General features: G+C 36.4%; 1 protein-coding gene across 1 annotated transcript in view; it reads right to left on the bottom strand.

Moving 5' to 3' along the window:
• Window positions 1-12,447: 12,447 nt before the first annotated feature.
• Window positions 12,448-13,793, bottom strand: part of PNPLA4 (patatin-like phospholipase domain containing 4) — a 34,979-nt gene continuing 33,633 nt past the window's right edge. The window contains exon 8 of the mRNA XM_008582993.1: window positions 12,448-12,545. Within this exon, the coding sequence (XP_008581215.1) occupies window positions 12,536-12,545 (10 nt within the window). The 3' untranslated portion in view covers window positions 12,448-12,535. The remainder of the gene's footprint in view (window positions 12,546-13,793) is intronic.

The raw sequence follows: 13,793 nt of genomic DNA on the forward strand, positions 1-13,793 counted from the left end.
TAACCAATTTAATGACTGGGAAAATAAGAAGTTAGCCATGCTTTCAATATCCAAAATGTTGCATAGTTCCCTACATTTATAAGAATTAATGCCTTGAAAAAACGGAGAGACAGAAACCAAAGATTTAGGAAGCAAAACTGATTTGGTAATAACAAAACCCACCTCTTGGGGGGCCTCCTGAGTCTCTGCTTCTCACCAGCAACCCAGATTTTCTTTAACAGTTTTTATTTTTTTAAATTCTACAGCACATTTTTAGAGGAGAATTCTTTTATCATGTGAATAAGTGTCATTCTGTCCTAATTCCAACACTTTTCAAACTCTTCTCAAAGCCACAGAACTCTCCATAAAACAGGAAGCAGCTGTACTTCTCTTCCCAGAAAATTTTCAAATGCTTAAAATAAAGTGAAAATGAAGATAAAAAGAAAGATCTCTTTACTCTGCTTGTCTTAAATAAGAAAGGTCTCCAATGCCTCATTAGAAAAATGTACAGAAGACACCTAGAGAAAATTCACTTAAGAAATTAAGAAGGTTAAGGTTAGGAAATTACTTAACCTTTCTTGGCTTTTATTGAGCATTTACTGTGCCAGATGAACTTTAACCAGCATTTACTACATTCTGAAACCAAAATATTGAGCGTGATTGACATTTGCAAAATTTGTGATTTAATATGACTAAACACCATATAGAATTTAATCTTCCCATTCAGGAACGTTATTTGTTTGATATCACATAAGTATGCAAATGTGTAGAGTTTTCGTATGTCTTGCAAATTTCCTAAGTGTTGGCATCTTTGTTGCTACAGTGAATGCATTTTTCCATTTTTAAAATTTCTGTGATTTAAAAATATTTATTTTTACAAACTCTTATAGACATTTTAATGACCTCTTTACCTTCTCATAATACTTTTTCAGTTGATTGTACTGGATTTTTAGGCATTCAGTTATGCAGTTTTTCCTCAGTTACTGAGTACCAATGGCGTTTTAGGTCATGTGCATAGAGGCAGAGAAAATTTACAAATGATAATGATTTAGCTCTTTCTTCCACCATTTTTTCAGCTTTTATTTTTCTTTGTCGCTGCATCTTCTAGAGCTTCTGGAGCAATCTGCATAATAGCAGAGATATTGGGCATACTCACCTTATTCCTGATATAATGGAAATGATTCCATGCTGTATTACTAGGAATAACGCTTGTCATTTGACTGTGAAGAACGTTTTGAATGATATTTTATTGAAATTTATTTGTATTGTTAATTGAGTGTAGCTGTTTTATTAATCTGTCATGCATATTGAAAGTTGTCAAACTACTTCAAGGCATCTGACAAGGTTATTTTATTTCTTCTTTTAGGCAAATCACATGGTGACGTGAAATTTATTTGTATTGTTAATTGAGTGTAGCTGTTTTATTAATCTGTCATGCATATTGAAGTTGTCAAACTACTTCAAGGCATCTGACAAGGTTATTTTATTTCTTCTTTTAGGCAAATCACATGGTGGCTCACATTTAGAATTTTCCCATTGAGCTATCATGACACAATTATTGAAAGGTGGACAAACATTACAATCAAGGAGGCAATTAAGGACAGCTCAATATATACATAAAATCTATCAATGTAATCTACTGCGTTAATAGAATAAGAAGAAAACCATCACTATATGCAGAAAATACAAAGTATATCCTCTATTCATGATATACCAATCAATCAAATACTCTAAATAAAATAAAAAATAAGTAACTTCACTAACTTGATAATGATACTTAACTTAAACATTAATTTTAAGGATGATGCTCTGGAATGGCTTTCTTTAAAACAAGAACCAGATACGAATGATTTGATTGCTGCTTTCACTGAAATGCAGGATATAGCAATAAAAGAGTTGAGCAGTAAAATTATTGAAAACAAACAAAGCTCTCATAACTTATAGCCAATATGATTTCTATATGAACTCCCCAAGAGTCTATTAACTACAATTAAAGATGGAATTCAGTACATGTGATCAGTATACCACTATTAGCAGAAATTCTATGCACCAGCAACAACATTAAAATGTATTTTAAAAAAGGAATTTAATTCCAAATAAGCACAAGAATTAAGGCACTTAAGAATAAATCTAATGAAGATGTGATGTAAGAAGTCCTATACGTTTGGAAGAACAAGACAGACTGGTAGAAAACTCAACAAAAGATATAAAAGCTAATTCATGTAAGAGGAAACAGAAAGTCAGTCAACTTTTTTCAAGGACTTCTCATTGAGGACCGCAATGGAATGTGGAGTCAGATTGGAGCAGAGAGAGCATTCATCCCCGTAGGGGAGGGTGTGGTGGTAGAGATGGGAGACTGGTTATATCAGGAGGATTCATTAAAGGATAAATGTCTTATGCATAAAGACAGATTTCTCACTGTAAGAGAAGGGAGTTAAAAAACAGAAGAGTACAAAACTAGAATGAACCTTGGAATTATACGTGTGTGGGAAGTCTTGGGTTTTCATAGACGGTAAGTAGGTAGACAGACAAACAGATAGATGTTGGTACCCCCAAGCCCGCACACATATTTGCATAAAGATTTCCTACCTCTTCAGATAACCAGTCATCAGCACCATACCAGGAACACTGTTATTTGGCTACTAAATTTGGNTGGTGGTAGAGATGGGAGACTGGTTATATCAGGAGGATTCATTAAAGGATAAATGTCTTATGCATAAAGACAGATTTCTCACTGTAAGAGAAGGGAGTTAAAAAACAGAAGAGTACAAAACTAGAATGAACCTTGGAATTATACGTGTGTGGGAAGTCTTGGGTTTTCATAGACGGTAAGTAGGTAGACAGACAAACAGATAGATGTTGGTACCCCCAAGCCCGCACACATATTTGCATAAAGATTTCCTACCTCTTCAGATAACCAGTCATCAGCACCATACCAGGAACACTGTTATTTGGCTACTAAATTTGGGTTATATATCATAAAAATAAATATTTTTTACTAGACAGAGCCACCGCCCCTTGAGGAAATAGCTAATTCCAAAGTTGGGACAGAGAAAGAACAAGATGAGCCTGGAACGCTTTGTTCCAGAAAGCAAGCAAGAGCTCAAAGAATGATGGGGACCTGTCAAAAGGACACAGGAGTCACCTAAAATAGGTTCCCAAAGACCAAACTGAGGACAACTTGAACAGCAAAATAAATGATAGTAACAGATTGTAACCCATTGAACAAAATAGGAAACGATGAGTCCATATAAATAATCACATTGATATATAAATAAATATATCAGGAGTTTGACGAGGAACAAGATATTTATATAATTTGAAAATACCTCCCCACAAGATACTTACTAATTACAAAGGGAAGAAGTCTGGTGGAGGTCACTTTAACCAAGGGTAAATCATATGCCACCTGATAAGGTGCAATGACAAGGCAGCATCACACCTGTGAGCTCTGCCAAAAATGCCTAACTTAATCTAATCAGGAGAAAATATCAGGTAAACCCAAATTGAAGGAAATCCTATAAAATAACTCTAGTGGTTGGAATAGTGTCTCCACACAGGAAAGATGCTCATGTGAAGATGGAACCAAATATTGGAGCGAAGCTGCTGCCACAAGCCAAGGAACGCCAGGTACTGCCAGCAACCACCAGTAGTTGGGAGAGAGTCATGGAGTGGTTTCTCCTTTGGAGCCCCTAGCAGGAACCAACCCTGATAACACCTTGATTTGAGGGCTTCCAGCTTCCTGAACTGTGAAAATAACTTTCTGCTGTTTTAAGCCACCCAGTTCACAGTACTTGTTATGGCAGCCCTAGGAAACTGATACAATAACAGACCCATAATCTTCCAAACTCTTGGTGCCATGAAGTCAAGGGAAGGCTGAGAAAATGGTCCACACTGAAAGAGACTAGAGACACGACTGAGTCAAATGTGTGATTCTGACGTGGATTCTTAAAAATCACTATTGGGATAGTTGGTAAAACATGAACTGAGGATTCAATCAATGTATCAATATTAATTCCTTTGTTTTGACTATTAAATTGTGTTTATGGAGAAGAACGTCCTTGTTTGTAGGAAATACAAAAGCGCTTGGGGGTTGGTGGGACATGAGGTTGGGGAACAGACTCTCAACTGATTTAGGAAAACTTTTTACTGGATATCCAATATTTATGATTGTTTTAAAAAGTTTTTTTTTTTTTTAAATCTCCCTCTCTAGTAATCAGGAAAATGTTAATTAAAACAAAAATTAGATTAGCAAAAATTTTTAAGTATGAGAAAATGAAGCAAAAATGAAGAGTGATGGGAATTTTTACTCAATAGTCTGTGTGAAATACCTGTATTGATTTGGAGAGAAGTCTGCAATGTCTGCTCAAGTCTCAGATATATGTAACTTGTGACTACCTAGAAATTCCACTTGTACATACATACTCTTGAGTTTTGCATACAAATTGCTCAAGAAGACATGTTTGAGGATGAGCACACCAACATTGTTTGATATAGACAACCTGAAATGACTTAAATGTACATCAACAGAAACACGGATAAATTTTGATACATTGATATCATAGTTGAAATTATTGAGCCTGACCTACATGTACTTGTATCAGCAAGAATCAATATCGAAAACCCAAGGTCAAGTGGGAAAAATGAGTTACAAAAGGGTACCCACTGAGTGATGACATTAAGTACATTTTAAAAGGCATAAAAATACCCTATTTTGTATACTTGTATGTGTCTTTGTATGTGTATGTATAGATACATGTGGAGATATGAGAGGTCATATTGTATTGTGTGTGTACAACATATACGCACACACATATATGCATATCATGTATATGTGCATATATGCACATATGCATTATATCTTTTATATATGTGTGTATACATATAAATCATAAAGACAATTTCAGAGTAGTTATTATCTTTGGGAAATGGAAAAGGGAGGGAATAAGAGGAGCTTTAGCTTTAAAATTTCATATTTTCTATATTTTTAAAATTCCTGAAGCAAATATGCTAATTGTCAGTAGTTAAAATTAAGATATGGGATACATGTTTGTCCTTTTTAATGTTTTCTGCATTTTTCCTTTTCCAGTATTTAAAAATATTTTATGATTGAATAGAAGATTTTCAAGAGGACAGCTTGCTTTGATTAAATGAAATAAGAAAAGGGTGAAGGTTGTGGCTACAGACGGAGAGGTGTGTGGGTGTATGTCTGATGCTCTGACATAGCAGTCAGAGCATTCCAAACAATCCTTGCAACAGCTAAAACAGACTATTTTTATTATTATTCATGACTTTGCATTATCTGTGCCAAGAGCTAATTAAGCTAATCCAAGAGGAAAAGTGTCTACAGAAGATTCATCACACAGTAGCACCACCAGACTAAACAGCACTACTGTGAATTGGTTTCTCTAACAATGTCTTCAAAATGGCAGCTGCTTATGGCTGAGCTGGTGGTGTTCATATCAAAGTCATTGTACATACGCATTACAATTGCAAACATGCAGTAATTTCCCAGCAAATGGCAATAAACCTTTTAAGTAAATGGAGCTATTTTTGAACTCACACAAAAGTACCACTGAGAGTGAGAGTGGTGTTGATCTTAAGGCACTTTTTGTAAGGCTCTCCCCAGCCCGTTACTCGATAGCACTTTTTAAATTCATTTTTGTAATTTAATACTATCTTCCCGTTTTAGAAAGTACCACTGAGAGTGAGAGTGGTGTTGATCTTAAGGCACTTTTTATAAGGCTCTCCCCACCCCGTTACTCGATAGCACTTTTTAAATTCATTTTTGTAATTTAATACTATCTTCCCGTTTTACATTGTTTATTTACTCCTTTACTTGCTACTGTCTTCTCACCCAGTACAACAACTATTCCATGAAATCAGGAACCTACTCTATTTGTTCACATGTACATTTCAAGTTTCTGACACATAATAAATTCTCAATAAATATTGAGGGAATAGACCAGAAAGCAATGATTAACCATCCTCTGTCAGATTCTCCTAATGCATGTAAATATTTTGCAAATCACTGGCATTTTGAGATGTACATTGAAACTGCATTGGTGCCCTCTCAATCTTCCTAGTTATAGCCAATAATTAAACAACACCCTGTAAGATGATATGAAAGCCAACCAACGAATTATGGCCACTAAGCAAAAGGGATATATCAATACAGAAGTTTAGCAAAAGATCTTTAAGCAAAGTATTCTATACTGTTGATTCAAACTGCATACTCTAACTCCATATACATTCATTTTTATATTTTACACCAGATTAATTATACTTTACTGACAGACACAGTGAGAGCATTGTAAAACATAATAAACAAATACAATATATTGTTATTATTATTGCATAAATTAACAAAAAATGAAAATGAATCAACTGCACTTTTCCATACTATTAGCCTGGAATATTAAATTGTTCAAGAAAGAATTTAGCCAACTGATTTTATAATTATTGCTGCGAGGTAACCATGACCTATATAAGACACGAAGTATTTACATACTTGAAGCTATATTCACTTTACTACCTGAAAGTCCACAATGTGGCTGAAAAATAAAAGTATTTTCTGGTTTATATAACTAACTGATTAAAGACTTCCACTATAAAATTACTATCACCATTTCAGTAGTCTTATATAGAGGAAATACACATAAGCTAAAGCATTTTTATTCACTGCTCTCTTACAGCAGGTACTAACATACTGTATGTATAAATAGAATACAATTGTGTTTTTGGAGTAGAAATTATTTCTGTGAGATGTTTTGTAGACATAAAATTAAATGAAACATATCTATGACTTAAAGCCAAGAGAAGAAAGAAAAAGAATATTATTTCAAATACAGTACTAATTATTCTACTATGCTATATCTGAAGGGTGTTTTTTTATTAATTTAAAAAGCCTTTTAAACACAAATTGAGAATTTCACTGTCAGTGATGTACTAGGTTTGGATTAGAATGTTTTCAAACTGTAGATTGTGACTTATTAGTGGTTGTAAAATCATTTAAGTGTATCATGAAGATTTTTTTTAATAAAATGGAATAAAAATGTCACAAGGCATTACATATAATGAAAGCAAGCATTGTTTCATAAAAATTCATTTCATATATGTATACATATATAAATATATTTGTAAAATATGTGGATATATGTATTGACTTACCTTATAAAAGAGGTCACATTCAAGAAAGATTGAAAGTCACTGAAGAAAATGGTGTAGCAAACACAATACATGCATAATAATATGCAATTAAATAGTATTACTTAAAAAAACCACCTTTCATAGTCCAAAACAAAAGATTGGTTCAAATTCATTAGCGTATTCTGTTCTTAGTGTTCTAGGACGGGATGAACAAAGATGCTAACAACAGCTTCATCCTGAAATATGGCAACGCACACAATCCCAGCTCCTTTCTCCACTATCTGAGTGTTCAAGGTGTCACAGTCAAAGGATGCTTCTGCTACTCTTTTACACCATACGTGTTCCAGTAAAGCACGAAAACTCATCATTTGGAGACAACTGATGATACACTCTCATTTAAAGACAAATGGTCAACCCACGTATCTGTAACTGACGACGTAGCTTCTCTGTACTTCCTAACCTTATGCTTACTTTAGGAAGGAAGACCTCAGTGTCCTAAAGCAAGCCCAACCGTGATGCCCTTCATGGGGGTTTTTAACATAAGAAATTAGTAGAAAAATGATTGTTAAGGACTCGTCTACTATATCACCAGTTGTTGGACAGGTACGAGTATTTATATACTTCAAATGTATCTATGTAAATCCTTCAGTAGCAAGTAATGAACACTGGCTGTGGTTGTTCTAAGTCACTCAGAGAATGTACTGGAAGGGTATGATATGACCGGCTCCTGCAACTGGTACTGGCTAGGAGACCAGGATTCTAAAGCCAACAGGCTTCTGAAGCTCCACTATCGCGCATCAGGTTGGCCACTGCTCCTGAGTTGATACTAACTTTCCTCATTCATTCTCCCTTCTGCATTGATTTTCCTGTTGGGCAATAAGGGTCCATTTTCCACTAGCAAGACCCAAACCTGCAGTCCTGAGGGATCTGTACCCTTGCTTCTGCCACAGAAGGTTGCAGTGGTTTTCCATAAATGATTGCACTAGTACTGGGTGTAGACTGGATAACTGAAGGGGCTAACTCGATGTCACGCCCATTCCTCTCTACTCCTACTGTTTGGAGGCAAATCTATCTCCACTTGATGGGTACAATAATATCATTCACTACCATGATTCTGTTCAACCACAGAAAGCAGCAAACAGAAATGGTGGCATGGAATAGGTCCTTCCCCACGTTGGGAGGGATTGGCACTAGTAACCCCTTGGATTTGGAATTGCCATCAGGGAATTCAGATTGAGTTTGATCAACCCAGCTTCAGGTCCCAGTTCCACAACCTTACCAGAAAGCAAGTTTTAGAGACACAATAAAGTTTATCCAACGTCAAAGTGTCCCTGATATCAGTGAGCCCAACAATCACTTGTCCAGCAAATCTTACTCTTTCTTGCCATAACTTCAGCAATTGATCAGGTGTCATCCTGAGTCTTTCCTCCAGTGTTTCTTCTTCCCAGTCCAGGTGAGTGGTGGGTGAGGGGAAATGGTGGAGCTCCTGGCGTGGCTGGCACAACACATCTCAGTGGTCTCTCCGTGCTTTGGGACAGATGGAGAGATGGCCACCTGCAGCTTCTGCAAGCCTCCTGGCCCTTTCACATTGCTTGTGTGGCCTAAACTGTCTCATGGGCTTGTTTTTTTGGTTCCTCAGGGGAGCTCTGTGAGAGCAGGAATCCACATGAGTGGCCCTGTACACTTATGATTCAAGCCCAATCTCCCCAAGGAGAGCCTAAAGCCAAGGACACACCTGCTGGGCTGTGAACTTGGCCATAGCTGGAAAATCACATGGGAAAGCCAAAGGCCCCTTCAAGAGAGGAATGATATTCTTGGATTGGCTGGATCTGTAAGACTTTCCAGAAGTGGGAGTACATCCAGACACAGTTTATTTGCATATGGGTATACTACTACATGTAAATTTGACTACATAAAGGTTAAAGAACATTTATAAACAGGATAAAACTGAGCAGTAAGTCAATGTTTCTTCATTTCTGCACAGTTAAAATGCACATGCCATGACCTGTTGTGTTTTAGGTACGTGAGTATGTGCATACGTGTATACGGGTAAGTAGAGTAAGTGTATTTGTTTATATTCATGTTTTCAACAAATTATCTAATTTCAAGATTAAGTTGGACATGAGTTGTACATGACTGCATATTCAGAAATGCTGTCTATAGAATGGAAGAAATTAAATCATTTTTTCCCCTTTTTAAGTTAGTCAAAAGCTGGGGAAATTATATATATATGTGAGGAATACACAAATGTATGTGTTAGCATTAAGTAAGCAAAACTTTTAAGTCTTGTCACCAGAGGCAAAATTATAGCACAGACCTGATCAATCACATGGTAAACTCAGCCCAAGTAAACTTCAATCTGCAAATAATAATCATCATCATCATAACAAAATGATAGTTTAAAAATCTGCCCACTTTTCTTGAACTGCAATAATTGCTTTTCCTCCTACTTTGAGTTATGGCGATAATTACTTCAACTTCCAATTTTATTTTGCTATTGTGTAGACATAGCTTAGGCAAGAAAAATCCCCAAATACTGACCTTCCATAATTATTGGTCCTTCAACTATAAAAGTAACAGACTGGATTCAAAACTTTCTGTGACTAATTTTTATGAATACAGAAAGAGAGTATTAAATTGTATTTACCTGTTTTAATCATCAGAAAAAATCAAAAGCAGAATAACTAAAATCTGTGCATTTCAAGGGCTCATGCTTGTTTAGAATCATAATTCAATGACAAGACTCTTTCTCTGCAAGCTTCTGGTGTACACATGCTGTAGCTGATATCATGAAACAAAATATAATAAAGTTATTTTTTTCTTTTTGTTAATATGCTGCTTGCTCCTTTACAGTATTATTTAAGTTCAGAACCAAATCTGTTTTGTCTAATTGCCAGTGGAAGCAGCGGGTTGTCATAGTTACAAATTCCAGAGTGTTACTGAAAAGAAAAAAAAGAAGACTAATGAAATTTTAAATGACAGATTCAAAGATATTAGGAAATTGTCCCAACAGGGAACTGGGAACTTACCAAGCCGCCAATCACAGTAATTATCCTTCAAACATATCAGTATCTGGGTCAGAAAGTCTCTTCAGATTTTCTATAGACCAGTTCTACAATGCTTTGAAATTCCGATCTCCATAGTAAGTCAGATCCCGTTGTTAACGCCTGCTTTCAAACAGTATAGACGCATGAGGACGCTCCAGCAAAGATAAACAGCACGCTCTGTGGTTTGCCTCACAGGAGAATTTGGTACAGCACCCCTGGAGAATGCCTGGTGCGTACAAATTATGTGTTTCATTACATTGACTATTTCCCTCATGCTAGGAAGTTGCTGGAGACTGATCTGTCAGTGATCTTACAACATGTTTAAAGGAAAGTATCATCTATCCACATGGTCAAAGACATATGTGGTAAATACAAAATACTTCAAAAAAGTCTAATATAGTAAGATATTTTTTTCTTTTGGGGGGGGGCATCAGTAAAGAATTTACTGAAATATCATATGCCTTAGTCTGTTTTCTGTGTCTTATAACAGAATACATAAAACTGGATAATTTATTTTTAAAAATGTATTTCTTACAGATCCAGAAGCTGGGAAGTCTAAGTGCATGGCTTGGCATTTGGTGAGGGCCCTTTTCCTGGGGGTGGGGTGGAGTGGGGGGGACTCTCTGCAGAGTCCTGATGTGGCACAGGGAATCACACGGTGAGATGGCAAAAGCAGGTTAAACGTGCTAGCTCAGGTCTCTCTTCTTCTTTTAAAGCCACAGTTACATTCCCATGATAACATATTGATCCATGAGCTCATTAATCCATAAATGGATGAATCCACTCTTGAGGGCAGCCCTCATGATTCAATCACCTCTTGAAGACCCCATCTCTAAATACTGCCACACTGGGGTTTAAGTTTGATAATGAAATTTCATACCACAGCATCATACAAAGAGTATTCACATAAAATGATAAAAGGAAGGGGTAGGGTAAAAAATCTTATGTAAAACTGAAAATTTACCTAGTGAATAAACGGACATAACAATTATTTGATAATTCATCTACGTCATGTCACTTATTAAAACAAAATATTAAGATTTAACTATGAGTTTGCTAGAGGAGGAAAAAATACATACTCCAAGGACTATCATTGCTCTTCAGTGGGTCTCTGCAGAACTCCCAAGAAAAGAGGCAATAGTTTGGTGTTTATGTGCTAAAAATTGTGTATTGGGGCTTTGAGAACCATAAAATTGATTTAAAGAAATGGCTTCCAAGAGTAAAAAGAAAAATGCATAACAATTAAAGGCATGCAATTAAATTGGTTTGTTTTTAACTGCCTCTTAATAATTAAGAGGTCATGCTTGGCAAACCTCCATAAAGACGAATTTAAGACTTAAGACAGTATAAGTGAATTAGTATAAACCCACACACAACTCCTCAAAGTGATAAGACAACTGCCCCAAAAGTGGAAGACTTGGGATCAGTATATCATGATTTAAAAATGATAAATGAATGATTACTCTGGATTTAATTCTTATTTCTTAGGCTACTTAGTTCTCTGTGTTTAGCAGTACTTTATCCATTTAGGTTCCTAGAGTAGACATATCCAGTATGCAGACCAATAGCTAAACACTCAGAGAGGTATGGCCTTGTAGGAACAGAGAGACAGAAGGTGACAGAGGACTGGGGAGAGACAGAGATTATAAGTGACAGCCTGGGTTTTGGAACAGGAAAGCATCAAAACAGCCTGATGACTTCCTTAGCTGGGAGGAGGAGGGGTGTGGGGCAGGAAGATGGAGACAAATAAGAAAAGCATACCTAGTTCCAGCATCTCCTGTGCTTCTGGAGATCCACCCCATCCGGCACCAGGAGCAATTGCCAGCACCTTGGAAAGCAAGCTTTTGTTCCTCCAGACCTTATCAAAGGTCTGTAATAATGCTGTCTGTGTCTCGAATCCATCCTCCCCTACCCTGTGGCCTGGTTCAGTCCGAGAGCCTGGTTCCTTCAGTTCTAGAGCTACCGAACACAGCTAACTCATGGAAACACTGCTTCACATCAAAATCATGCCACCACATTCCCCACAGCACCTAAACAGTGGCCCTCCATTTTCAACATTTCATGGTTCACCCAAAGAGCTGACCCTCCTAAATGTTTCAAAGGACATGACTGTTGTATGAAACTTCCTACATTCCTGAATGTACCTTTCTTAATGAAATTGCCAAATTCTAATGAAATGCCTCTTATTTCCTTGCACTAAGAAACCATTCAAATATTAGAAATAAATACATATATTACAAAGAGTAATAATATGACTGACACAGAGTCCTGATAGATTCTTTAAAAAAAAAAAGGATTTAATTAGAAGCCTTCATCAAAACATTCTGAAGTTGGTTTCGTGTTATAAATTTTTAAGCATTTTATTCAAACCAATTTTCTTTAAGTAGAAACTTAACTTTAAAAAAAAAAAGGATTTAATTAGAAGCCTTCATCAAAACATTCTGAAGTTGCTTTCGTGTTATAAATTTTTAAGCATTTTATTCAAACCAATTTTCTTTAAGTAGAAACTTAACGGTGTCCTGAAAACCACTTTGATACAGGGACTCCATTTTCCTCTTGCTTGGTGGGAAAAGGGCTTGGTTGAGCCTCACCAGGTTCGCTAGGGACAACTAGAATAGAAAGACAGAAATGTAAGCTCTAGGATATTATGGTTCAGGTAAATACACATTATTTTTATAGTCAAAGTTTTCTTATCATAGATATAATTAGCAATAACAAAATGTAAGTAGGAAAAAATTAAACTTAAGAAGTTAACTCCACCCACAGACTAGATGAGGTTTTCTCAACCTTGGTACTGTTGATATTGTGGGCCAGCTACTTCTTTCTTGTGGGGGTCTGTCCTACGCACTTCAAGATGTTTAATAGCATCCCTGGACTCTATCCACTAGATGCCAGTGGTACTCCCCAGATGTGACAACCAGAAATGTCCTAGGCACTGCCAAATGTTTCCAGGGTACAATATCACCCCATGCTGAAAATTAAGAGTCCATTAAGGGAATCAATATTTTATGTCAATTACTCATTTCGAACCCTAAGTTTTTCTCCAATATGTGTATATATTTCATTACCTTCATCTTTCTAAACAAATAAATGATCTAACTTAAAACTGCTCTGATATCCTACCAAGTTTATTAATGTAAAAACAAGGCAAAGAAAAAGAAAATATTTCACAAATTGACAATTAATCAGTTGCAAAAGGACTACACACTGACAATCCACAGGCACCCAGGTGCCCATGCAGGATGCATGCATGTTGTAAAGTATTTGAAAACTTACTCCTGGGAAGATGCAACTTGCATATAAAATTGTCAACAAGATTCCAGTGCTTGGGAAGCACGCTGAATTCTGCAGGGATTTTTAGTAGATCAGGACTCTTCAAATGTCACTGGACATACTTACTCACCATTATATCCTGTTTGGCNATGTCCAGCCGTCCACTGAAGGGAGAGATGGTCACCGTCCGGCCCACAGGCAGGATTGGAAGGCTGTTGGTGAGGCCTCCATCCACCCACCTCTGCGGAAAGAAATGCCAGGGTCAGCACACGTCAACGGCCCTTCTCTCACATGAAGAAAAGGAGCACAGCTTTCTCAGCAGGGATTTCTTTCCCTCTCATAAGA

Source organism: Galeopterus variegatus, unplaced genomic scaffold (assembly GCF_000696425.1).
Source record: "Galeopterus variegatus unplaced genomic scaffold, G_variegatus-3.0.2 Scaffold2789, whole genome shotgun sequence".
Lineage (NCBI taxonomy): Eukaryota > Metazoa > Chordata > Mammalia > Dermoptera > Cynocephalidae > Galeopterus > Galeopterus variegatus.